Here is a 25,494-nt window from a genome sequence, read left to right on the forward strand (position 1 = left end):
GCTACAGGCATTGTACGTAAATCCCTCACGGCTTCCCTTGATGTCCTGGGGCTTTCGCACAGCCTGGTTCAAACCATGCAGAAGTACAGCATTCTGCATACGTGCTCGACGTTGCGGAGAGTACTCGACAGATTCTCCAATTCACCTACCACTGGCCACTGCCACCAGCGCCCCCTTAAGTTTTTAAGTAGGTAGGATCGTCCGAGCCTAAATGCTTGGCACTTACTGCTGGTATTAGGCAAAATCCGGCATCTGCCGAGATTGTGATAACTCGGGGATAATAATAATCGTTGGCGCAACAATCCATTGTGAAGTGAGTTAGAGCACTTCATTCAAGACCGTAACGGTACACTACAGAATTACAGTACCCTATAGGAGGCAATGTGGTCAGCATTGCAGTCGCCTGAGATTATTATCCTGGTTTGACTCAGGTACTCACACACATCTGAGTCGACTGGTATCCGACGCCAAATCACGATACAAATCCCACTGCCACCAATGAGATTTGAACCGCGACCTTCCGTACAACAGTCTTGTGCTCTAACCACTCAGCTATATGGACGGACGAGAGAAGAATCCTCCGAAGAATTGTTGGTCCCCTACATGAGGATGGACGATTCCGTAGCCTACATAACGATGAAATCTATGAGCGATATCATGACCATCAGATTGTGGATAAAATCCGGCTCAATAGTATGGATGAGGATGATCCAGCCCGGAAAGTCTAGAAGGGCAATATCTATGGTAGAAAAAGAAGACGAGGCAGACCCTGTCTGAGATGGAGCGATGGTGTAGGTCAGGACGCCAGACAGCTTTTAGGGATATCAAATTGGGGACCTCGGTGCAAAACCGGGATGTCCGGAGTTCGTTATTAAAGCAGGTCTAGACCGGAAACCGGTTGTTGCGCCGTTGATGATGACGATGACATAATGACTCGTGAAAAAAAGTTCATATTTAGAAAGCATCAAATTTCCAGGAAATAAAAAAAAACAAAATACTTTCATCAATTTTACTTTTTAACTTTATTTCCATATGAGTACAACTTGAATAGTAATTTCTTTATTATAAGAAGAATCCTTAAACAATACAAGCCAGGTTCGAGTATGGATGAAATATGCTCCAAAACCAATAGCAGTAACAACTCAGAAACAATTCATCTGAATAGAAGCAGCCTTTAATAATAATTTATGCATAAAATAAAGATGCACCTAAAACTAAAGTGACTCCAACCTAAGTGTATTTCGTAAAGTCATTTATATTATGTCGCGGCGGTGTTCGGGCCGAAACATCACCCGTTGACGATCCCGTTGACGCTGTTGTTGCCGTCATTTGATTCTGATCCACAAGGGTTGTGGTGGATGAAAAACTTCCAGTATCTCCTCCACCGCCACCACCACTTCCACTTCCAAACGATGGTGTTTGCGTTTCTCTCAGAAGCTAGGAAAAGGAAAAGTGGATTCAAGGGTATTTTAGAGATACAACGATTCGTCAAGATGGAATAGTGTAGTAATTGGGAAAAAGAAAATGGTTACACGGTATAAGAGCCACAACCAAAACAGGTCCAAAATATCAGACAGCCCTGAAGCGGTCATATTGGCATAAGCAACAACAACTTGTTCCTTGTGATTGCTCACCCTTAAGAACACAAAACTACCGACTTATTCGAGACTGGAGGCATTTTTTCTGACTGACCCTCTTTTTCTAGTTTGCGTCATAACTTTGATTCTTCTTAAAGATTGAGATGTTCTTACCTTCGTTCGGAGAGTTTTAATTTTCCTCAGTCGTTCAAGCCAGTTCGATGCGTACGGATGTTTCGTTTTAAGCGATTGTGAGACAAGTGACGCCAACTGGAAAGTTAAAACCAAATTCATTATTACAGACCAAAACGACAAGTGAAAGTGAGTTCTAATTTCACACTTACATTTGCATGCAAGGCCATTTGACGGGCCAACAATGGTGCACTTCCATCCGACACAACCTTAGGCTCAGAGTGTGAAATATAATCGGAAATTTCATCCTTGGCACGTACAAATATTCGATTACTATTCAACTCGAGTGGTTCAACTACAACGCAAGCGTAGTTGAATTGGCCCTGGATACAGAAAAGACGCAGTGGTAAATTGCATGATGTATTTCAGTGAAAGGTAAAGGGTATTTACTTTTATCGTGTTCAAATTGTATTCGTCCCCGCTTTCGTTGTACACAATAGAGACGAAGTCGTTGCCAATATGTTTCTTTTTCTCGTAGCAATTGGGATCCATTTCTTTGTTAGGCATCAAAGTTGCAACGTGGAATGTGACCTAGGAAAATAGTTTTGAAGATTTAGAATGGAAATGACTAAGGAAAGGATTTCAATAGCAGGGGCTAAGCGATAAGTGCAGACCCGTGAAGAGAGCCGGAGTGAAAGGCTGATACCCTTCGGGATCAAAAAACAAAATTACTCCCAAAATTAGATTGGGCCTGCACTTTATAGGGGTCCCAGATTTTCACCCTAAGATCCTGAAAAAAAGCAAAACCTCCACCTACCTGCACAACATCATCTTTCCAAACATACGTGAACTTTCCATCGCTGCCACTCGAATCCATATTAATAAAGAAATTATTCTCCTTAGCATCCTTCAAGCTCACCAAAGTTCCTAAATTCCGCAAAAACTCCACATATCGAACGCTTCCGAATCGATTTCGTAAAATTTCCGCTTCATTATTACACTGTCCAGGTCCAACATACAACACTCCAATATGGTGTGTTTCAAACGGCGGGATCAAATCTAATAGATTAATCGCTTTCATATTCTCCTGTGAAACTTTCAATGGCGGTTCCGTAACTTGCAACTGTCCCGTGTAGTACAATTGCAAGAATACGAAATTAGGACTGATTCCATGCCGCGAAACACTAGGTGGATTCGGTACACGAAACGATGTGGCCGATCGATTGGCTTGCGTATTTCGATTGACACGATTCACTTCGCGAACTACAGAAATAGTTTTAGATCGTCCTCTAGGCATATCGCCACCACCACCGCCTCCGTTGCTATCTGATCCACTTCCGCTGCTACCTCCGTTTGTATTCGGGGCAAAAGTCGTCATTTGTCGAGCGATACGATCGGCAGCACTTCGCGCTTTCGGATGAGTTGAAATAGAAACTGGTGATTGAGGCGGTTTTGTTGTTACCTTTGGTTGGTGATCGACAGGGATTTTAAGGCTGGTCGTGGATGCTGACTGAGCTACAGCTAAAGTTTGGGTTACGTCGTCCGCTGAATGCTGTTTCGGCGGGAGGACAGTGGTACTGGCTTTGTTAGAGGCGTCTTTGTCAAGTTCTGGTTTTATTTCAGTCGGTTGTTGTTGGGGCTTTTGTTGCTGATTGTCTTTCAAGGATTCTGACTGACTGGGAGGGGTCGAACCTGAAAAATCATATAACATTTAAGTTAATCAATAAATATGTTGCCAATGTCTACCTATCATCTTATCTCTCATTTAATTCTTTGAAAAGTTATAAGACACCTTCTTAAATTGACAGCAAAGTCTCAGTGGAGACCCTTAAAAAATATTTTCTAGGGAGCTGAGAGCGAACAGCATGACACTTCCTATTACCTCCAAAATCGCCAGCATCATCCAAATTTTTCATGATATCAAAACCCCAATACTGACCGATTTTATTGCAGATTGTCCCATTCACAAACGATTTTCCTATTCCAACCACTATCATCAACAATAATAGTAGCAAGACGGCTTTAGGTGGAAGAACAATACCTCCAAAGAAAGTGTCTGCAGGAATGCTTTACAATCAGCCTGGAAAACTTCGTTAAATCGGATATCAGCCATTTTAACTTACAACAAATCCTCCAGGAACAATGAGTATTTCTGGAAAAATCTTTGCATGAAACTTAAGGGGGGGGGAGGGGGGCGGTGTTTAAAAATCTTAAAAGGCACATCTGCACCAGCTCAACCGTGTGAGCGTCTGAGAGACCACCAAAAACCGATTCATTCTTCCCAGCCCCAGCCTCGCTAAACCATTATTTAAGTATTGGTTCTCGGAACGAGTTTGTCTTTAAAAATTTGTATTTCTTGCCCTTTCTTCCCCCTCCTGACTTCTGTCACCAACTCATTCTGTATTTTTACAATTGCAGAGGAAACCATAAGCCAGTTCTCCTTTGACCTCAGCATGTCCGTAACCATTTTCTCCGGGTCCATGCTTTTCCTCAGCGCTTGGTACAAATTCGTTCTTTCCATCGCGAAACCTGGGCGGTCAAACATTGCATACTCTGCATCCTCTGGTATGCTATTGCATACAGAACAATCCCGTGGATTTGCCAGCTCAAAGTAGGGCTGATACTGTGTGGTAATCACTGTGTTGCGTGAGAAGGAACTGAGTAATGTGATAGTTGGTCTCTCCGTATTTCCGCTCAAACCGTACTTTAATGTTGGGAATGAGCCTGTGCATCCACCGATCCTTCGGCGACTCGTCCCATATCGTTAGAAGAGATCAATCATGCAACTCTGACCTTGCTGTATTACTTCGTTCTGTGCCGTGTTCCGACATTCGGTGTGCCTTTCCATACCTTTTGCATGGTACAGTATACTCACTTCGCCAGAATGTCGCCTGGGATTGTGCCCGCCACAAGCAGTACTGCCACATCTAACGTGATTCCAAAAGTGCTGCAAGCCTCCAGAGCCATCAACCAGTAAACCGAATTTACCTGATTCTTCTTTGGAAGTTTCTAAGCACCTCCGCCTAAACTCCAAAGCAATCGTCTACAGTGATTAGGTCCACCAATATCGGGAACATCTCTGCAGATGCCATGGTGGTAATAACTGCCTTTTGTCATGCATACTCTAAACGCACCCTAAAACTGAGTTTCCCGCGGCTTACAAACGATCTTATGTCCACCGAGTTCACCATTTGCGGTGTTTTTCTTTCTACGGTTGGTTATTAATACCACTTCCGTTTTCTCATCAGCCAGGGCCAATCCAGCCTTTTCTAGCCAGATTTTTACGGCTCTCATCATGTAGTTCGCGTAGATCTCCACATCTTCTGGGTTTTCTCCTCCAACAACCACAGTCAGGTCATCAGCAAAACGGACAATCGTAGCTTGCTCAGAGACGGGGGCACAAAAACTCGCTAATACATTAAATTCCACAGCAGGGGGCCCAGTACCGAACCCTGTGGTATCCACGCTATGTGACGATGTACTCTTCCTAGGGTTCTAATCTGCCCCGTACCAGAGAGTTCTCTCTGAGAGGTCATTCTCGAACAAACTCGCCAAATATTCAGAAAAATCGATGCCAACCAATGCGCCTTTATTTCGGCTCCAGTTTGGCAGAATTGAATTCGTTTTTGTCAACCAATGCCAACATGAATTCGAAATTCATTAGAGCGGGCGCGCAAAAACCTATACTGGCGCTTCAACAGGCCAATATCGCTTCCGACAATGGGTAGCAGTCTATTGTAAATGACTCTCTCCATCATCTTCCCTATTGTATCCAGCAGGCAAATCGAGTAATATAATGCTGAAACACCAGGTGACTTATTAAATTCGGAAGCAACACCAACTTTTGCTTTTTCATTTGGACAAAGAATAATCCTCCTTTTTTCTCGAAGGTACTGGCAAAAAGGTCGGACCTAGCTTTCGCTGCAAGCTTCAAAACTCTGTTAGGTATAACATTAAAATCTAGGGCCCTTTTTGCCATCGATCTTAGCACATATTCTGCTCCTCCTCGGTAATTGGAGGTATCACACACTCGTTGACCTGAACCGCCGTTTGCCTTCCGCTGTTTTGATGGTAACGAAACAAAATGCAATCCACTCCTTTCAAAGAGCGCGGACAAGTCACCTAAGGTGATCTTTGCAGCCTTTTCATCACACAGTGTAAGTCCTACACCAAGGTGCGTAACTGGTTGAAGCAATTTCTTTAGCTTTTGGAAATCATCTCTTTTAAGCACTCCAGTGTGACTGTGTTTCTCCTCTCGATCGTCGCGGTTGTCAAACGCAACGAGGAAGCAGATGGGGCAACAATTCTGTCTGGTGAGCCAATACCATATGGCTGAAGGATAACCTCCAAGTAGTGGCACCGGGAAACTCTGTATTCACATCAATTTACTGGCCGTGGATGCAGTAGGCAAATGCTCTCAGACCTAAGGAGTCTGCAAGAAACTCATCTGAAGTGGCTTTTGCCACGAATCTTCACCAAAGGTTATCTGATACCACGATGACCGGGATCGCCCTCTGAGCACATATATCCCAGGAGAATTCCTAGGGGATGTGTTCTCGGCCCGGTTCTTTGTGGTTGGCCCCCTTGTGGTTGTAGTTATGCCCATATCGCAGGCAGAGCTTGTTGTGAGCTCAAATGTGGAGTTACGCTTTATAACTCGGAGAGATATTAGATAGGCCTCGCATCCACTGGTATAGATAAGCCGGTACCGATCTTCTAACCACCGCGGGGCTCTGATTTCGGTCTCCAAATCAATTCACGGTCAAAGAGGACCGTGAGGTAAGGCCTGCACGCAGATACTTACGTTAAATCACCAGGAGTTAACTGTCGATCGTCGCTACTGGAATTCCCTAAGCTTCTAGTAAAACTTCCTTGCCCGGCAACATTTGACTGACTACTTCGCTGTTCCAATGGTAGTTGAATTGCCAATTAGAGAGCAATCGCTACCGGGACATAGTAGCATCGCATGCTTCGGTGATCTAGGAGAATTTTTGTATGGCCCTACCTCTCAAGGACATATCAGACTCGCGCGCCGTGTGCAAACGTGCTTCGAAGGTTTTCGCCACCCACCCTAACAAGCCACCCGGGAGCTGGTTTCCGAGATCGATTCGCCCTTGATTTCCATGCATATTTCCGGATGGTCACTATGAGTGTGGTCCTCACTAGCTTGCCAAGTAGCTCTTCTGACTAAGGTGGGGTATGTCAAGTCCACCTCCTCTGAAAGTGCATGAGATCACAACATTCGCGACTAGCACGTTGAGCTCTGATAATTCTCCGAACAGAGCACCTTTTCTTATATTTGGCTGGCCCATTCAAGAGTCCACTTATTAAAGTCACCTTTTATGGCCAAAGTTCTCTTGCCTTCAACACCAGAGTACTCAACATTCACTTCATACCTCGACACAAACCTGAATTGATGCAAGACTGGGGCTTTTGAACAAGGGTGGTGATCACTTCCCATGGGTTCCCACATAACAGCAGGAGAATCTTAACTTAATGTTGGTATTCAAGAAGTTGCATTTCCATATTTAGGATCAAACAGCCAAGGCACGTTTTATGCTGCCAATACGTCGAGCGATACCAAGTTCGGTGCCACCTTCGACGGAAACCATGTTATCTACTATAGATTTACAAACTGTTCAACGCTCTCGACGTTTATTTTCAGTCCAACTCTGCTTGCCTCCTCTTTTCTAAGAACAAGCCGATGTCATCGGCCTAGTGATGGGATCGAGGAAAGATTATATCGGTCATTGTCCTCCAGACTGCACAGCAAGGACAACGTCACCGATAGCGAGAAGAAAAAACATCGGTGTCAAGGTGTAACCCTGTCAAACCCCGCCCAGGTTTTGGTATTAAGTCATCCACTGTCAATTCAGCTCCGAAGGTTAAATTACAAGGATTCTCACAGCCAAATTGAGAAGTTTCAAGTCAAATGAAGAAATTTGAATTCCCGACGGCAGGCGGATGAAAAGACCCGAAGCCTTAAGGCATTCCTATTGTTCCTTAACCAATGGGATATGAAAACCATGGTAGGATTTTTCACGGAACACTGCTCCTTAGACTATAACATGGAAAACATTGAGGTGATAGTCTCAGCTATATGAAGCTAAGGTGAGAGAGAAGACTGGTCAGCTCAGCACTTCGTATGCAGACCTCAGATGAAGATACATCGGTAAGGTTTTCTCAAACGAAGAACCTGTACAATTCCTGCACCTGAAAAATATTCTCGAAATATTCTGCGGACATCACAAGCGCCTAACAAAAGACACACCTACTTAGAACTGTGACTCCCCCGAGCAAACTGGCTTGCCGCATCATCAAAACTCCAGCGCGTTACAATTTCCACAGCCTACAGCGCTCAGGCTTTAATCGGAAAGTGAGATGTTTTTTTTGGTGGATGGTTGGGCGTGTCGCGATAGTGTACCTTAACACGCATACGGCAGAATGATATGGATCCTCTGCTTGAGCCGACTTTCCACCTCCAAGCGGCGTCAAAGATGATCTGGTTTAAATTGGAGGAGTTGCTAGCCAACATAGATGACCATCGGCAGTGTTTAATCATCGCACATAAAGCGCTACAAACTGAAACGTTAGACGAGACTGAAATGAAGGCACATGAGATGTTTCTAGACGACATCGAGCGTGTACGTGTCATTGAGGGTTACAGTTTGTCTTTTATGGGAAGTTCAGGTGGCGGCATCCTCCTCCGGACCCAAGCAAGGAGCATCAATGAAGGTTTCTGAGTGTCAACTAGATCCATTGTCCATACCTCCCTTTTGACGAGGCCCAGCGTACAATTGGTTGACATTTAAGAAGACATTCATTACTTTGTGTGCAATCAGGCCTTTCCATCTAGGTGTTATTTGTTGTGGTTTACGCGATACAAACTCCTCCATCGAAGTGCATTGGTTGTGTCCATTATAATGGCAAAGCTACCGAGGTCAACGTAACGCTTGGTGAATAGGAGCGCTTTTCTTCGAAATTCCCAAGCTTCAAGATTTGTTTTTTGTTGAGGATGCCGGGAGTCCTGAGTCCGCATCCACTTGATGACGGACCGGACCACTTGGTAGGTTTGAACTTAGGACGTATTTCATTTCAATATAATTCGCACTCATGTTGGGTTTGCAATTATATATAAATGATGCGATCGCTACCTGTCGCCACTTTCGGTTATGCTGCTCCCAAGGCAGAGGTGAGGCAGCGTCTGATGAGTTGCCTCTGCCCTGGGCGAAACTGTCAGTCAAGATTTTTTCTTTCTTCAAGATTTATCCAAGGTTTTGGATAGGCATATACATAGCTTGGGTTCTGAGATAGTGAGGTTCCCAAATAAATCAGAAACCAGTAGGCTGTCGCAGTAACGGGCAGGACCTGGAGAATCTGGAGCGATCTTCTTTGGCACAACGGGCCTCGCTTTCTCCGCTTTTAATCGGAGCTCCAATGAATAACTCGTTGTCAATGGCTGGAGGCCATGTCTGTGGCTCAGAGGAGCGAAGACTAGATGGCTCAAACCTTCCCTTCAATTGTCTTAGACAGAGTCATCGTCTAGACGGTGTAAGACGGCTGCTAACATTACGAGAAACAGCACCATACGATATTCTGCCATCCTCCGTGATCGATTCAAAAGCAGGAATGTTTGGCTTCCTCGCTGTCAAAATGAGTCACAGTAGCACTTTTGGCAGCAATGTGAACCTAGGCTATTGGCAAATCTGGCCTTCAACATTTAGTCCGAACACTTCCCAGATCATAGGCGAGAGAACTTTTGCTAATGTGATCGTGGTAGACATTGGAGGGACACCTCCTACCTCCTAGTTCGGAATGACCAACATCTCCCTATATCTGTTACATTCGGCAATAATTACTCCAGAATTTCCGACAAACTTACTAACCATAATGCAGCAGCTTCGGGGACTATAGTTAGTGAATCCAACGTTCGAAACATCGGCAGTTATCAATGTCCTTCTTGTCGCTAATATTTGGGGTCTCATCGTGGAACCCGAACTTCGCAATGGGCAACCTGGTGAGCGCAGCGGGAAAGTAACTTGATTTGAATGGACTGTACTTACCTGCTGCCCACACATTCGCCCGTGTAGTCGCTCCCTGTGTATTTTAGGGGCGAGATATTACGCTTAGGTAACCTCGTATAGGCTGCAAGAGGAGCTTCCTGGCGTTGGCCGTCAGGAAGAAGAAGATCACTGCAGTCGCTCGCGATCCGTAATTTTTTTCCTCTTTTTGTCAATATCTCAAACGGAAAGTTGTTAGCAGATCATTCCCCGAAGTTCACAGTGCAGCAACAACCTGAAAGTACCCGACCGACTCCCCCCTCCCCCTCACCGCTTCTCATGAAAAAACACAGCTGCTATGGGATCTAAGTGGATTGCTACCACGAGAATTGGGATAACCCTCTAAGAATGTATGCAGCAGGAGAACTCTTCGAAGATGTGCTTTCAGTCCGGTGATTTGCAGTTTGTTCTTTTCTGAGAGTTTTCCAGTCGTTTTGGTTATGCCCATGTCGCGGACAGAACTTCTTGCGGGCTCAATGCGTAGAGCTGCGTTTTACAATTCAGAGGCTTTACCGCTTAATTGTGGCAAAAAGGCACTGTCGATTGGTGTGAATACCGAACTTTTACTGCCGTTCCACTAATGGCGGTGCTCTTATTGTGGCTCTTAAAAAAATCCGTGTCCAAAGACGAGCTCAGGACTGTGCCCACACGATAGATACTCACGTTATACCCGACCAAACCTTCATATCCTTTCAGTCCTGATATCTTCCTAAAATAAGTGCAATGCAAACCAGCCATGCCTTCGAAAACGTATCGAAAGTAGTGAAAACAAAAAGAGATACCAGTGAAAATTGAAGACCTTGCGACGAGGAGATAACAACTTATTGCTAAACCCTTAAAACCACAAACAATTAACTTCTAACGTTCATCACCTACTCACCTGCCATCTCTTCAGGAATAGCCTCGCAACTAACACGCATATCTTTACCGAATCCTTTTTTCTTCTGCTGCTGTTCACTGTCATCATCCTTTTCCCCACCAGCTGCGGAAACCACCGTCGGACCGCCCGTATTCTCACCACCAGTAGACCCCATTCCATCTTGGCCACCAATTGTATTCCCTTTTCCCGCTTGTTTCGACGCTTGATGTGGATATCGCCAATTCGAACTCATCTCAGGACTCGAATTCACTCTACGTACAGGATTTCGTGATCGCGACTCTCCATCTTCGAAATTCACATCATCGCCATCGTTATCTTCGTCGTCATCGACATCGCTGAAACTTCCCGCAGGCTCCTTGTGCGATGTGGCCTTCTTAGGTATGTCTATTGGACCGGAGCTCGTTACAGAGGTTACCTCTTCTTGGCGCTTCAGCGGACGAGCTTTTGCGCTTGTACTTTTAACTGTTTCATGCTCTGATTCCTCTGTCGGTTTAGCTTCAGGTTTTATGTCGGTTAGAAGCCTTGGCAGTTGACAAACTGGTGGGGAAACAGGCGGCAGGTCCTTGATAAACTCATTACCAAACACACCGCCATGTTGGGAAGGCAGAAATAGGCTGATTAAGTCATGTATCGGCATATCGTTACCGAAGCAATCATTCTCGACCGGATTTTGAATGCGCATTATCCAAGAAATATTTCCGGTGGGACGACGAATGTAGATTTCAGCCCATCCGGTGCAAGAACAAGCGCAAAGTTGCTGCTGTAGTTGGACCTGCAAATAAAGATGTGTTTCGACAAAAATCATTTCAGTTAGGGATCAAATTACAGTTTCCCGTCCTTCCGCTGGATCTGGGTTGCTGCCTCGCCGCGAAAGAGCCTCTAACGAACCAGATGAGCAGCTGAAACGGCCTTCGTTGGAGATCTGTCGCATTGTCTTCCCGTCGAGAGACTGATGCTGTTGTGAAGATGACGAAGTTGAAGACGTGAGATCCATACTTCCTGATTCTGTTCCGCTGCTGGCTTGTAGACTAGCCTTCGTGTACCGTTTATTTACCGGAAATTCAGGGGCTCCAGTTTCTGCAATACGAGTTGATGATCCGCCAACACTTCCTCCACTTACTTCCGGGGAATTCGGTGTGAATGAAGAAGCTATTGTTGACGATGTATCTGTTTTTTGAAGGTTTTGCGAGAAGCTACCGAAGCACATTTGTGCGCATCGATCGCATAAGCCATTTCTTGTTGGAAGGGCGGAGCATCCGCTTGTTGTTATGGTCACGAGGTTAGTTCCCACAAGCCAAGTTTGGGATGGGGCGTCCTTGAGTAAATACTCAGCCGAAGGCAGCCTGAAAATTTAGAGGAATCTAGAAAGCCGAATTTGGTCCGGATAATTCGGGTCTATACCGTTTTGGCAGAGCGGAACAAGGTGAAAACGTATGACGAGCTAGAAAGTCCATACAAGTTTCCGCCAGCTCCATGTGAAAAGTCTTCAAATTCTCATTCATTTTTGGACGCAAATCTGCATTTGGAGGCTGCGAGGTCATTGTTGGACGATCACGAACGCGCGAACCACGCTCAGTTAAACTGGAACTTCGCTTGCGATTTGAGGAATCCTCATTAATTGGATATGCGGAGATTGTTGTCTGTGGGAGTTTTACATCATCGAAATTCGATTGGATGAACTGGAAATAATTTTTTATGAGTTGTTAGGGGGGTTCAATATGTTGAGGGGGTTGTCATCACCCTACCGCAATTATGTAGCTAACAATATTTCGGCGAACGTTTAATCGGCATTTCAGGTACCAGCCAGCGATGATGTGATGCGCCAGGGAAACAATGTAGTGATTATATCGATGGGGTTTTGTGTAAGGAAGCGTTATGGCGAACACATACATGTACTGAAGGGCCACGAAGTTCGTGAAGCGATGATTTGGTAAACGACTTAAAACTAAAATTAATAAATTTGGACTTTTATTGAAAGTTCCCGTCCCTAAGCTATTCGGTGAATATTAGGGGATGAAACTTACTTGACAGAAACTCCAATACTGGCATCGCCACGCTCACAGTATCTGACATTTTGCTCATTTCCCACAACACATCAGGCAGTTGTCGCATCAATATCTCTGGCATCTCCAGGATCATTATAGTCAACGTGTTAATACACACCCCCGCTGTTCTTGACGGAATTCCCATTTTCAAAGCTTCAATGATTGGCTGCTGTCGTATTTGATACGTTACAAGACTAGCTATCGCAGGAAGCATCAATGCATAGAAATCGTCAGAGGTCAATTTAATAGACCTAGAGGCCATGATATCGGGAAAACGACGGTCACTAAATATTCGCAACATAATGTTAGCCAACGACTCCATATCACAGCCAGTAACGAGAGCTTTATTCTGCAAAATTTTTGGAAGTTCTTGGAGAACCAGTTGGAATACGGCGTAATCTGGAAAGACGGTGTTAGACAAGGTTGTGCTCACTTTTGTCCTGGAAATCTAACCTTGTTCTTTTTCGAGACATTGGACAATTAGTTTACATCCACGACGAATTGAAATTGTAGTGAAATTGTGCGCGATTGGATCGATATTCTGTGGCTGTTGCGGTTGCGTAACAGCAACCGGATGTGCAGTTGGTGCAGATGTATCTATTCCTAGGTAATGGCTGAAAATAACAGTTTCTGGCTTTGCTGGATCGGGAAAGCCGAGGTGATAGGTTTTGTTGGCTCGAGCTTTCAACATCCAGTCAAATATCTACAGGAAATTTAAAGGTAGTAGAAAGAATTGAAGCCTCTTCCAGTGGACGAACGAAATCCCTGCAAGAAAAAAACATGCTCACCTTGAGCCTTACTGTGCTCGAATTTTCAAAAACGCGTGGCCGTTGATAATGCAGCTCCAAGTGTCCAACCAACATATTGAATATCCTGATCGCATGGCTCGAAGGCAGTCGATACAACTTAATCATGAAGACCTCAATCAACCCATCAACAACCGTCAAAATATCCTGAATCTCCGTTTCTTCATGAGCTCCGTCTCCTTTACTAACTTCAAATGGTCGATTCAGTATTTTCTCTAAAATATCAAGCAATTCGCCACATCGTTTCGTATCACAATGCCAAGCAAAATCAATCAACGCTTTGGCGACAATAATCCGCACCAACAGCTCTGGTTCGTGTCCGATATTCGAAAATTGTGGGATCACAACTCGCTCCAAAATCTCCTCCTCGTAAGCAGCACGATTGCTTTCCATGATTCGTATCAAGGACTGGACGACTTTTACACGAATATTCGATCGTGGAATAGAGTAAAATCGATCGACGAAATCATGTAAGGCTTGCAACCATTGAGGCTGGGTTGCAGAGATCTTTGACGTTCGATATTCAATTAATTTGATCACCGACTCCTCTGAACGATCTTCAGCGATTTTTTCAATAAGTTTGTACATGAGTTCAGGACTTAGGGAGATTTCGCCGTCTTGAACGAGTTTTTCGATGTTATCGACTGTAGTGTGGAAGTGTGTGTGCAGTTCGGATTGTTTGAGGAAGCCGTCTCGTACTGAAAGGAAACGTGTTTTCCATGATAGGCGGAGGAGCCTTTAAGCGAGGTGGAAATTGGGTACTTACCATAATGATTAATGTTGTCAGCTATTGCAACTAGAATGTCATAAACTTCATCCCAAGTGTGTTCCGCTAACTGATTTCCTGATTTTTTAATCATGTTTTGAATGCTGAGGATCACTTCGTAGGTGACAATGATTTTTCGACTGTCTAAACACTAAGAAAGGTGAAAACAAATTTACTTTTTTAAGTAGGTAGGATAACGACAGAAACTAGACATCAATTTATTGTCTTATGGGCGGAGGAAAGACCTCACACGACTTCCCCGCGGCAACCACTAGAAACTATCTTCGAACTTGCGAAGAACGGGTAGGGCCGACTGGGACTCGCTGGTCATATTTTAGGGACTAGCAGATTTGGCTTGAGATGCATTGAAACAACAACCCGGGTAACATCCTCCCTGCACTGGAAAAGGTGCTAATATGACATCAAGCCAAGGTGGAACAGCATACGTCGAACCGATTGTCGAGGAGTACAACAAACGTCTGGGAAACCAGCAGAAAATAAAACCTATCACCTTGAAGTCCAATCGATTTCAGGATGAAGTCGAACAACAAGAGGAGCAGACTATGCAAAGGTTCAGACGCCAGGCACCCTCTACAAAGAGGGAAGTAACAAAGACCGGCCGACGAAACGCGCACTGCCACCCTTCAACGAAGTGACCAGGAGTCAATTACGGGTGGCCCTGGGGAATGGTAATTTCATTAACGGCAAACCGGCACGCCATAACATGCGGAACGGATTGCCAAAAATTTGCTTGGATAAATACAAGCTCGTGCGATCCCTGTACTTTCAAAACCCCAGGATCCCCATGAGTAACTGGCCAGTGACCAAGGAGGATGGACTCTTGCGAACAACGAAACTCTCTTACTGAGCGTTAATGCGGAATGCTTGTATGCGTTTGAAAAAGTAAAATACGAACTGCAGTTCAGAGTCAGGATCCATTGGTGAGAGTATTCCGTTCCAGGAAACTGCACATCAACTTAAAACCTTTTAACGCGGCAAACGAATTCTAGAATTCCTGAAGATCGACGATCTGTCGGCGACCGATGAGTCCGGTACACAAAGATAACATGGTAAGGGTAGCGCGTACTTCCTCTGAGAGGAGCAGGAGCCCTGAATCCTGAATCGGCCAAAGGTCAAAGGACCCCCAAAGGGAATATTACAAATTATTCCATAGCACAAGAAACACTGATCGAAACAGGCTTAGAGCATAACACAACGTAACATAGCCGGAAAGAACCTGCACGCCTTTTTGTATCAGGACCTCAGCTTTACCGACTTAGCCGTGTTAAAACTGAACCAAGCAGGGGCGAAGAGGTGAAGAAGGAATACAGCATCTAACGAGGAGGACTAACCTGTTGATAGTCTGCGATATTAATGTGAGGGACACGCATCGCGATAGTTCGGAAATCAGTGAATGAGGTCAGGTTTATTATTAACCCAAAGCTATAGGTGTGTAAGGGCAGTATATCAACCTTTGATTTCCCTAACTCGGGGAACAGTGACAGATGGGAAAAGGTCCTTGATATCATTGGAGATTGGGACTTTTAGGGTTAAGAACTGGAGAGTGTCTGATCAGAGATCCTTCTCAGTCTAAATCTTGCTATAGAGGGTTCCCCACCTTTTCAGGTGCTCACAGTGGTAACATTCCATGACAGAGGAACTAGATTTAAATGTCGAGGCGCTGGAGAAGGCATTTGGAATCGACTTGAGAGTCTCATGCCCCGCAAAATACAAGAAAAAGACATTATCATCCTGGTAGAACGTTAACTTACCCAATGTCAGCAAGCTTGCGAGGAAGGTTTCCAATTTTCGTTACAGACATTAATACTGCAAATAATACAAGGAATGCCTGAAGAGGTACAAATCGACCATCAAGTCGACCTTCAGAACATCGAAAGCACCAGCAAGTTGGCGATACTCAGTAAGATTCTTTTCAAAGAATACCGAGGTTCCATCTTTTTAGGGTTTTGTATAAAACAACAACTTAATAAAATCGGTTTACTGTCTTCCTTTTTTTGTTGATGGAAATTGGAAAACTTCAAAAGCAACCGCTTACTCCTACCACACCGTTATGTTTGACTCCTACCCACTAAAGCAACCTCCTTCTCCTTCTACTCTCTCCGCGGGACTCCCATATGGTATTATATCGCGCGGCTGGATCAGAATTTATCCTCGACTCGTGTTAATATTCATGTTTCTCTCTCGTTCATTTTTCCTGCTGATTTTTTTCTGCCTAAGCTTCTTATGGGTGGCTGCCATCACCTTTTCGACCTCGGTCCATACTCCCATTGATTTTAAAATATGTTCCAGTGTTTTTTCGGGTGTAAAGCGTTCCCTGGTTGTAACTCCCAATGCAACCTTCTGCGCTGCGAATCTCATCGAATCACAATGAAATAAAACGTGTTTTGCGTCCTCTGCTATATTCGGGCACTTTGGGCAATATGGCGAATCATCATCCCCAAATCGATAGAGATATGCTCGATAACCTAAGTGCCCTCTCAAGAACTGGGTTAGGTCGAAACCTGCCTCGCCATGTGGTCGATCGATCCATTTCCGTATATCCCATAATGATGCACTCTCGAACTGAAATTGGATCCGCAACAACTACTATGGCCACTGCCCCAGCCATTGCAATCAGTGTCAACACACCCGCCACACATTGTCACTACGCACCCTTTTCCACTGTAGGTGGTAAGTCGATTGCCGTGAGGATAGGTTAGGATAGTGCTGGGTTCCCACGGAATGATGTTTAGCAGTATCCACCACATGTTAAAAGAGCGGAGGGAATGTAGTGATTCGGTTGCGCTGTTACCAAACAAAGTCTATACTTGCATCCAATCCACTTTACATGACGAAAATACTGTGAGGCATCAGTAACTGGTACTATTAACAAAATGCAATATTGTGAACAGTAGACTCAGCTGAATAGCAGAGGTGCTTTATCAGTAATAAGGAAAACTTTACTCATTTGTACTTAACAATTTCATACAAAAGCTAAGAATTTGAAACATGAAACCCCTCTTCTACAGCAACAGTGCCGACTGAGAAATAAATCCTTCAACCCCACTTTCCTTTCATTCCATTTCATCCAGCATATCAAAAACTACAGTCCAAAAATAAAAAACTAGACTTACATTTAAAAAGCTCCTCAAAATAGTCGATGGATACGTCTTCAATACCGGCGGTGTTGTTGAATTCGAATTCCAGACTCCCATATAGATGTGAAAAACGGCTCCTCTCAATAGAACCTCATCATTGTAGAGGCACCTGTCATTTAAAATTCGACACATTGTCAGAAGAGCTTCATGTCCTGAACTTGTTCCTAGTAAATTCCTCATAATCTGAAAATAAAAAATAATTCCCGCTAAAATACGGAAACATCCTTGAGCGCCACGACTATAGTACCTTCCACGCCAGCTGGCAATATGGCACTAGATTTACAGTCCGGCATAGCGCTAGGATGCATATGAGCAACGATTCATTGGGGAAGAGTGAGTAGCAAATGACTGTGTCGATGATTTGGAGGCACTGTTGGCCAACTCCTCCGTCGTCCACGTTGCAACTTAAATTACAGGCTAAGCTGGAAATAATTTAAATTGAATAAATGAATTACCACGTCGTTAGTTATAGACCTGAAATTATAAAAATTAAATTAGAATTTTCGTTACTTACTCAAGTATCCCGGCAACAACATTATTTTCCAAATATGCTGCATTGAATTTGATCATGTTTTGCAACATTTCGAGATAAGGCATGAGAAGGTTGGCATTGATTATTTCCGGTGCCCATTGGATCATGAATGGTCCAATCTGAAATAAATATTCCAAATGCGATTAACCACCGAATTCAGAGCGATGAATTCAAGAGAATTTAGCAAACGAAACAAATTTCACCAATTAGGGAAACTCCCTTCACCCCACCGAAATGTTTGGATAGATCTTAAAATCCATCTAAGTGGGACACTGATATTGCATTCCTACCATTTTTCAAGTAGCTATTTGACTGTAAATAGATAGATCTATGGTCGATCTTTCAGTCCGAAAATCTCCTTGATATTTACCAACCGTTTGGTCGGCGTACATTTTAATAATTCTCTCTAAAAACTTTCTAAAGATTTTATAGGACGCACAAAGTAGTAAGATGCCCCTGTGGATAGGGCATATTACATTTGTGACCACTCTTGCGGGATCTCTTCGCGGTTTCAGATGGAAAAACAAATTATGGATAGCTTTCATTATCCATAGACCGCCTCATTTGATGAGCGGGGATGTTATCTCTGCCCGGCGTCTTTTTCATATTTTGTCGTTTGATTAATAATAATAATCGTTGGCGCAACAATCCATATTGGATCAGGGCCTTGAAGTGTGTTAGAGCACTTCATTCAATACCGTAACGGTACAGTACAGGATTACAGTACCCTGTAAGAGTGTGTGGTCAGCATTGCGTTCACCCGAGATTATTACCCTGATCTGACTCAGGTACTCATTCACAGCTGAGTCGACACTGCCACCAGTGAGATTCGAACTGCGACCTTCCGTACGACAGCCTTGTGCTCTAACCAGCAGCTATCCGGACACATTGACATTTGATTGCTATATATTTTTTCTAATGTTGGCGGTTCAATGTTCTTATACTTTACCATAATTCTTGCAAGTTGGAGGTTGAGAAGTTCTTTGAAATAAAATGCGGCTACTGGTTTTCAAACTGCAAACGCGGCGCCGATAGTGACGTTCCGTGTTAAATTGCTTCAACTTAACTTGAATCTCCGGCGCCTCTTTCCATGCAGCTTCATCATTGTAGGCGTAAGTGCAGCTATCATCGTAGCTGACGCGCTAAAATATCACCGCCTGCTCGTCCACCTGCGCTGCCTACTAGACGGCTGCACTGGCCTTTTCGCAGCTTACGCTTCGGGACATATGGCGCAAGTTTTCAACGTCAGGATCCCGCACAGTTTCAGCGTATCAGATGGCCCCCTTGGCTCGTCGTAGACTCAACCCGGCAATTTGCGGATCTAGTTTTGTTGGCTGGTAAGCGGATGATGTTCTTCGACCTGCCCGTGCAACACGTGGTTGTCACCGACCACCAGCCTAGCCAGCGATCGCCTTGCAGCAGTTAAGCAGGAATTCGAAATACTTTTGAAGAAGGGCGTAATCAGAGCGTCCGCAAGTCAGTGTGTCAACCGGCTACACCTTGTGGCTAAGCCCGGCGACTATCGTTGTTTAAAAAACTGCACTAGGCCAGACCGTTACCCGTTGCCAGTGATCGTACAGAATTGCCACGGTTTTTACCCGTTGTTGACCAGAGGATGTCGAGAAAACTGTCGTAACGATACCTTTTGGCCATTTCGAGTTTGTCGGCATGCCACTGGGCCTCCGCAAACGCTACAGTGAACGACGAATCGTTTTCTTCGAAAGCTTCATTTTGTAAATGCTCCGAGGACGATATGCAGTTGTTCTCTTGTAGCCACAACAGTCATCGAGAGCACTTCCATCAATTGTTCTCCACACGACACTCTCCACCAACTAGGCCAAAAGTCACCTCGGGAAGAACGCAGTTATCTTTGCTGGATACCAAGTTGACGCGAACGACGTGCGCCCCCGCCGTCCAAAACCCAGGCAATAGTTAACTTTGTTATGCCAGTAGATTCTTGTCAATTGCGACGTTTTCTCGGCACGTACAACTTTTATCGAAGTTGCACTCCAGACGCGGCGGACATGCAGGTTCCGCTCATCGAATTGCTGAAAGATTCGTCTTCAAAGTGCGTGGCTCTCGCATGGACGACAACCGCTATCGACGCCTCCCAACACTGCAAAAACAACATTATTAATGCCACAGCTACGGCTTTCCTCTTCCCGTCAGGCCTCTCGCCCTTCGCCCGACGCAATATCTTGGACCGACGGTCAAACGGGTTGAATTACGTTTGTTCTGACTAGGGCAAGTCGTCCTCCGTGGGGCTAAGCAGTCTGAACTCTGCCAACAAACCAAAGTACATCGGCAGAATCGGGCAAAACTGGGCAACTTCGCAACTCCGGACGGCCGTTTCAACCCTATCCATGTGGACTTAATCAAGCTGCCTGTCACAAGGTTTCTAGCACTATCTTATATTTATCCACTGCTACACCCCCTGGATTGTTGAGGAATACAATATCAAACGCCTGGGAGACGAGCAGAAGGCGATCTCAAGACGAGATCGAGCAAGATCAGAAGCGGAATAGAGTGGACAAGAGCTCAGATGCTAAACAACATCCGAAGAAAAGTGCGCAGCATCAGTGAGCCAATGGGCCACGAACTGCAAAATCCTTTAGCGACGTTGATAGGAGTCACTTATGAGTGGTGCTGGCGGATAGTAATTCTGTTAGCGGCAAACTAGAACCGGAGGTGTGGACCAGTGTCTTTGATCATCTGCTGGACGCCGAAGGCAAACACACCGGAATCATCCCCTGCTTTGATTCCTCTCAGGTGGTCCGTAGGTTCCATGTTGTAGCTTGCGTGAACCAATTCCCTGGAAAAGGTCGACTATAAAGTGCGGTTCGGAGTCAGGAATGCAAAGGTAAAAGTGTTCCGCTCTGCAAAACCGGATGGCGACCTAGATCCAATCGACGCTGCCAACGAGCTGTTGGAGGAGATGACGACGCCAATGCAAGACATACGCTATGGAGCAGCTCGGAATTTAACGAGATAGGTGAGTCATATCGCTGTGCAACAGGAGCAGGGCACCACCCTTCCACTTCCCCTGCTCGGAGAACTGTGACGGGTGGGAGGAGGTCCTTGATATCACCTTAATAACCCACAATGGGATTCTAAGGACGGAGGACTGGAGAGTGTCTGACCAAAGATCCTTCTCTGATCGCAGTTGGACACTTTTCCGTCTAGATCTCGCCGCAGAGGTCTCCAAACCCTTCAGAGACCCCAGGAGGATCGACTGGAGAAAGTTTGGTCAAGTAATTAAGGATAAACTCTCCGGTGCGCAAATTGGTAAGATCGGCACGACAGACGAACTGGAGTCAAAGATCAGGGCTGAAAAGGTATTCGATACCGCCTTTAAAGTCTCGTGCCCTACTAAGTGCAGCAACAAGACACTGCCACCGTGGTGGAATGGAGATCTCTCCAGCCTCAGGAAGCCGACCAGTGAAATCTTCAAGATCTGCTACAGGCATAAATATTGGCAGCCATACAAGGACTGCCTGAAGAAGTACAAGTCGGCCATCAGGACCGCCAAGAGGCGGTCTTGGTTGGACTATTGTTAGAATATCGAAAGCACCAGTGAATCCGCGAGGCTCTGTAAGATTCTGTCCAAGGAACATAAGAACCCATCCTTTCCTAAAAAGTCGGAAGGCTCCTGGACGGAATCTTCTAGTGAAACCTTGGAGCTGCTGGTTCAAACGCACTTTCCCGCCAGCGAGGAGGACTGTGAACCTTGCTGGGAGGGTTTGCGGCCACCCCAGCTGTGCAAGACTATCAAATCAGTAATTACCGAGGATAAGATCGGCTGGGCTATAAACAGCTTCTCCGCATATAAATCTCCAGGCCCAGATGGCATAATGCTCTCAATGTACTTCTGCATCTCCTCCTCTAGACCTTCACATTAAATACGTTGCAGCGTGCAATGCCGTCAGACTACGTGAATCCGGATGCTGGGCAGCACGGTAACATCCTAGACGAAGTACCTCGGGAAATCTACGCATTACCCACGGACTATGCCACACGTTAGCTGAACTTCACGAGAAACGGCGGCGAGTTGCAAGGTTATGACTCAGTATTCTTTACCGACAGCTCAAAGATGGCCTGTGGAGTCGGCGCGGGGGTTTTCTCGAATATACACAGTGTATCCAAATCGTATGGTCTCCCAGGTTTGGCCAGTGTATTCCAAGCGGAAATACTGGCGGTATTGGAAGTCTGTCTATGGCTGGAGCTAGATCCGAACCCCAAGAGTAACATAGCCATTCTGACCGACAGCCAAGCGGCCATCAAGGCGTTGTACTCAGGGACGACATCTTCAACTACGCCTACAATTCGTATTGCCGAAGTTGCGAAGAAGGAAGGGAAACCTTTATGCACTTTCTCTGCGATTGCCCAGCTCTAGCTAGATTCAGGCTTTTGGGACCTCACGGAAATTTCTAGCTGGAGGGTGGGAGAGCTGCTTTCCTTTGTGAATGCTACGGGCTGGCTTTGAAGATTCGAGCCGGCTAGACTCTGCCTCCCTGCTCCCATAATATCAATCACGGTCATAGGAATTTGTGTCATCAAAACGGCGCACCACAGCGCTAATTGGGCTCCCCGGAGCGGCCACTGGTACCTACGTACCTACCTACCTACCCTACCCTGGAACCAAGCACTCTCGTCGTACGACACAAGATCCCACATGGTTGCCCGAGCCCTCTTCAACGGATGGATGATCATTTTCGGAATGCCAACGACAATTACCTCAGATCAAGGTTCGCAATTCGAAGTCGATTTTTTTTCTCAGAGCTTGCGTGTTTCGTCGGCACTACCTGCATTCATACGATAGTCCACTGAGGCGAACACGGTATGGAAGAACACATACACCGGACGTTCCAATGCTCGCCGGAAACACCAAGACCACAAGTCCTGCCGGACCTTTTAGGCCTGCGCACGACATACAAGGAGAATCTTCAACCCTCACCAACAGAAATGGTTTTTGGCACTTCGCTGCGAATTCCAGGAGACTTTATTTCCACGCCAGAGCAAATCGAGAAGAATACTCTTTCTGTAGCCGACGTTCGACGACTTTTCAAAGCGTTACGTCCTGTTCCTGTCCTCAAAGACCTCCAAACTTGCGAATTTGACTTCCGTCGGGTCTATACCGTCTTGGGCCCCTTGGAACCGCCTTATTCTGGACCTCATTGAGTTTTCCGTCCTATCGGCAATCACACCTTCACCGTAGACTTAAATGGCGTTATTAAGACGCTCTCAACGCTCACCAACCATCTGAAACCGGCGTAATCCGCGTCGACACAATTTAGACGTCCGCCAACAAGATCAGCCGAAAGAAGTGGAGGGTGTCAACTGGGCACAAACCCCGACTTCGTTCTTGGGTCGACCGTGTCAGACACCATCAAGTTCATTATCAACCGAGCTGTCGACGACTACGACTCGTCAGCCCTCAATCCGAAAGAGATCACTGCGGCTAGCTATTTTACAGTCAAGACGGGGGACACCAGCTATTCCACCATAGTCCTCGCCACTAGCGCTACGCCTTAAACCGCACGTTGAACGCAAAAGGGTCACTTTTGCATGTTATTTACTTACCGTTAAGGTCATTGGGGAGGGAGGAATAAAACTTTTCGAAGTCAAGTGTTTGTCGAGAAAACGTGACTTGAAAATTATTTTTCAGCGACATTTTTCACGTGGAAATTGACCGCTAAATTGTACAATTTGTACGCGCCCGTGGAGATTTCATAGTGCAGCTTGGGGCGGCTTTCGCCGTTTGTATGAAAAGATGAAGACCTTGACCTTTTTCATTGGATCTTCCCTCTTGATGGCGGCTCTCGAGTCTCCAGTTTTCCAGTTTCATACGCAGAGTTGAGCGACTTTTTTCTTATTTTCCCATTTGCAGCCTCGCGTGTGTTTTTCACTAGACTTCCGCGATATTCCCCGTATTTTATGTCAGGCAAAGGAGGCACTTGGTTATTGGAGTCCCTCAAAGTGTCGATGCCGCCCCTACACATGCCTTATATGTCCTAAAGATGCCCTAACGGAGGAATGAAAAATGGAATTGACGATTCGAAGCCATCGTAAACTTTAACGATCAATTCTACCTGATTGCCTGCCCACAACCTTAATGGACACAGTACTCACCACATGGACCACGACCTCTCGTAAATGAGAAGTTTGTCCACTGAGTTAAACCACTTTATGAAAATCTGAAGAGCTGTAAAGCTCGAAGTGAAACGGGAATATGGGAACCATTCCTTGTCACTTAGGTCGACTTTAGTACGCTCCCCATTCTTGAAAGCAGATGATATTGTTTGTTTGATGTTTTCCTAGCCCAAGTACTCATGGAACCCCAAAAATAGTCCTCAAATGAAAGAGAACTTTTCTATAAATTTTATCTACAAAAATGTCATTGGTTGCGGTTCCGATTCCTTCTTTTTGCCTGTTCAACACCTTACAGACTGTAGTGATGCGAAGCAGGATTATTCTTCGTAGCGCTATAGCCCGTTTCGAACCTACCCTTTCCGAAACCTTTGCTTCCAGTGCTTCCGACTCAATGACCACGTCCGCCGCGATCTGTGTCGACTAAGCGGAAGCGACATTACAAGATCTAACCAGACTTACCTTTTCTTCAAAAGAAAAAATATCTTTTCCATTGTCCGTGAGCTGCTTTAGTAAATCGAACCGTGGTCGGATGTCCTCAGCGACTTGATGTTGCTGCAAAGAAACCGAGATTAGCCAGAACAATAGGCAAAATTGTAGACTATGCCCGTCTAGTCAATGAATGCTCACCTTAATAACAAGGAAGAAATGCTCCCGCATCGGAGCCAAGTTTTCGTATTGTCCCTGTATCAACTTCCGGTAGAAATTCAAGGTGATGTGGCGATATTCCACCGATTTGTTGTCGACAATGATGTCCTTGGTCAAATTCCATAGCTTCATCAAGGCTGCCTAAGGAGGAGAAGCAGTTGGATTAATTTTACTTAACCGTAAAGCATTCAAACCCTCGAATATCCACTTACATCCTCAATCCGATTCCTCAGGACGATATCCCCTAAATCCTTCAGAGCCTTGCAACGTTGCGCTATCGGCGTTTCCGGTCGCAGTTCCCTCTCCAATTCCGGCGACAAATCTCGCTCGCGCAAACCTTCAAAGGAAACAGAACAGTTTAGTGGCTCAACCGAACGAAATCAACCACAGGCGGCGCAATTTTGGGCGCCATCGCCCCAATTGGGCTACGAAATTGTCCCAATCGCCGGCACATAAAACTCAAATCCACACATTACCTCCTGGAGTTTTCGACGCCTTGAAGAACTGTTTGAATTTGTTGATGGTTTCCTTATCCTTGGAACTCATTGTTACGATCCCGTTCTAGGGAATTCATTCGCAATTTAATGGTTTGCACTCTCAAGTAGTCACGGATCCAAGGAATTGTGTCATTTGTCTGCGAAAATTTAACTGACAGCTGAGTTTGTGTTGACAAGGGAGAATGCACGTGAAATTTGTGGAATTGCTGGCAGAGGGAGCGCGTGGCGGTTGATGGCGTAGATGGG

At 45.3% G+C, this 25,494-nt stretch overlaps 1 protein-coding gene across 1 annotated transcript; it reads right to left on the minus strand.

Moving 5' to 3' along the window:
• Positions 1–1,009: 1,009 nt before the first annotated feature.
• Positions 1,010–25,411, minus strand: LOC119648561 (tuberin). The gene is made up of 20 exons (XM_038050331.1): positions 25,228–25,411; positions 24,964–25,088; positions 24,734–24,892; positions 24,566–24,658; positions 17,939–18,075; positions 17,672–17,846; positions 17,401–17,607; positions 14,267–14,417; positions 13,483–14,198; positions 13,148–13,397; positions 12,674–13,093; positions 12,395–12,594; positions 12,051–12,328; positions 11,476–11,992; positions 10,650–11,421; positions 2,527–3,401; positions 2,160–2,300; positions 1,922–2,092; positions 1,752–1,847; positions 1,010–1,437 (listed from the first exon to the last, which is right to left on the minus strand). The coding sequence occupies exons 1-20, from the start codon at positions 25,295–25,297 to the stop codon at positions 1,231–1,233; spliced, it is 5,760 nt and encodes a 1,919-aa protein (XP_037906259.1). The 5' UTR covers positions 25,298–25,411; the 3' UTR covers positions 1,010–1,230.
• Positions 25,412–25,494: the final 83 nt, after the last annotated feature.

Source organism: Hermetia illucens, chromosome 2 (assembly GCF_905115235.1).
Source record: "Hermetia illucens chromosome 2, iHerIll2.2.curated.20191125, whole genome shotgun sequence".
Classification (NCBI taxonomy): Eukaryota; Metazoa; Arthropoda; class Insecta; order Diptera; family Stratiomyidae; genus Hermetia; species Hermetia illucens.

What these genes read in the sequence shown, in the direction of transcription:
- LOC119648561 (XM_038050331.1), bottom strand. Translation starts at nt 25,297, where the DNA reads ATGAGTTCCAAGGATAAGGAAACCATCAACAAATTCAAACAGTTCTTC. An exon ending in TGACAACATTAATCATTATG is followed by an intron (nt 14,199 to 14,266) that starts GTAAGTACCCAA and finishes GTTTCCTTTCAG; the next exon opens with TACGAGACGGCTTCCTCAAA. An exon ending in AAATGGCCTTGCATGCAAAT is followed by an intron (nt 1,848 to 1,921) that starts GTAAGTGTGAAA and finishes TTAACTTTCCAG; the next exon opens with TTGGCGTCACTTGTCTCACA.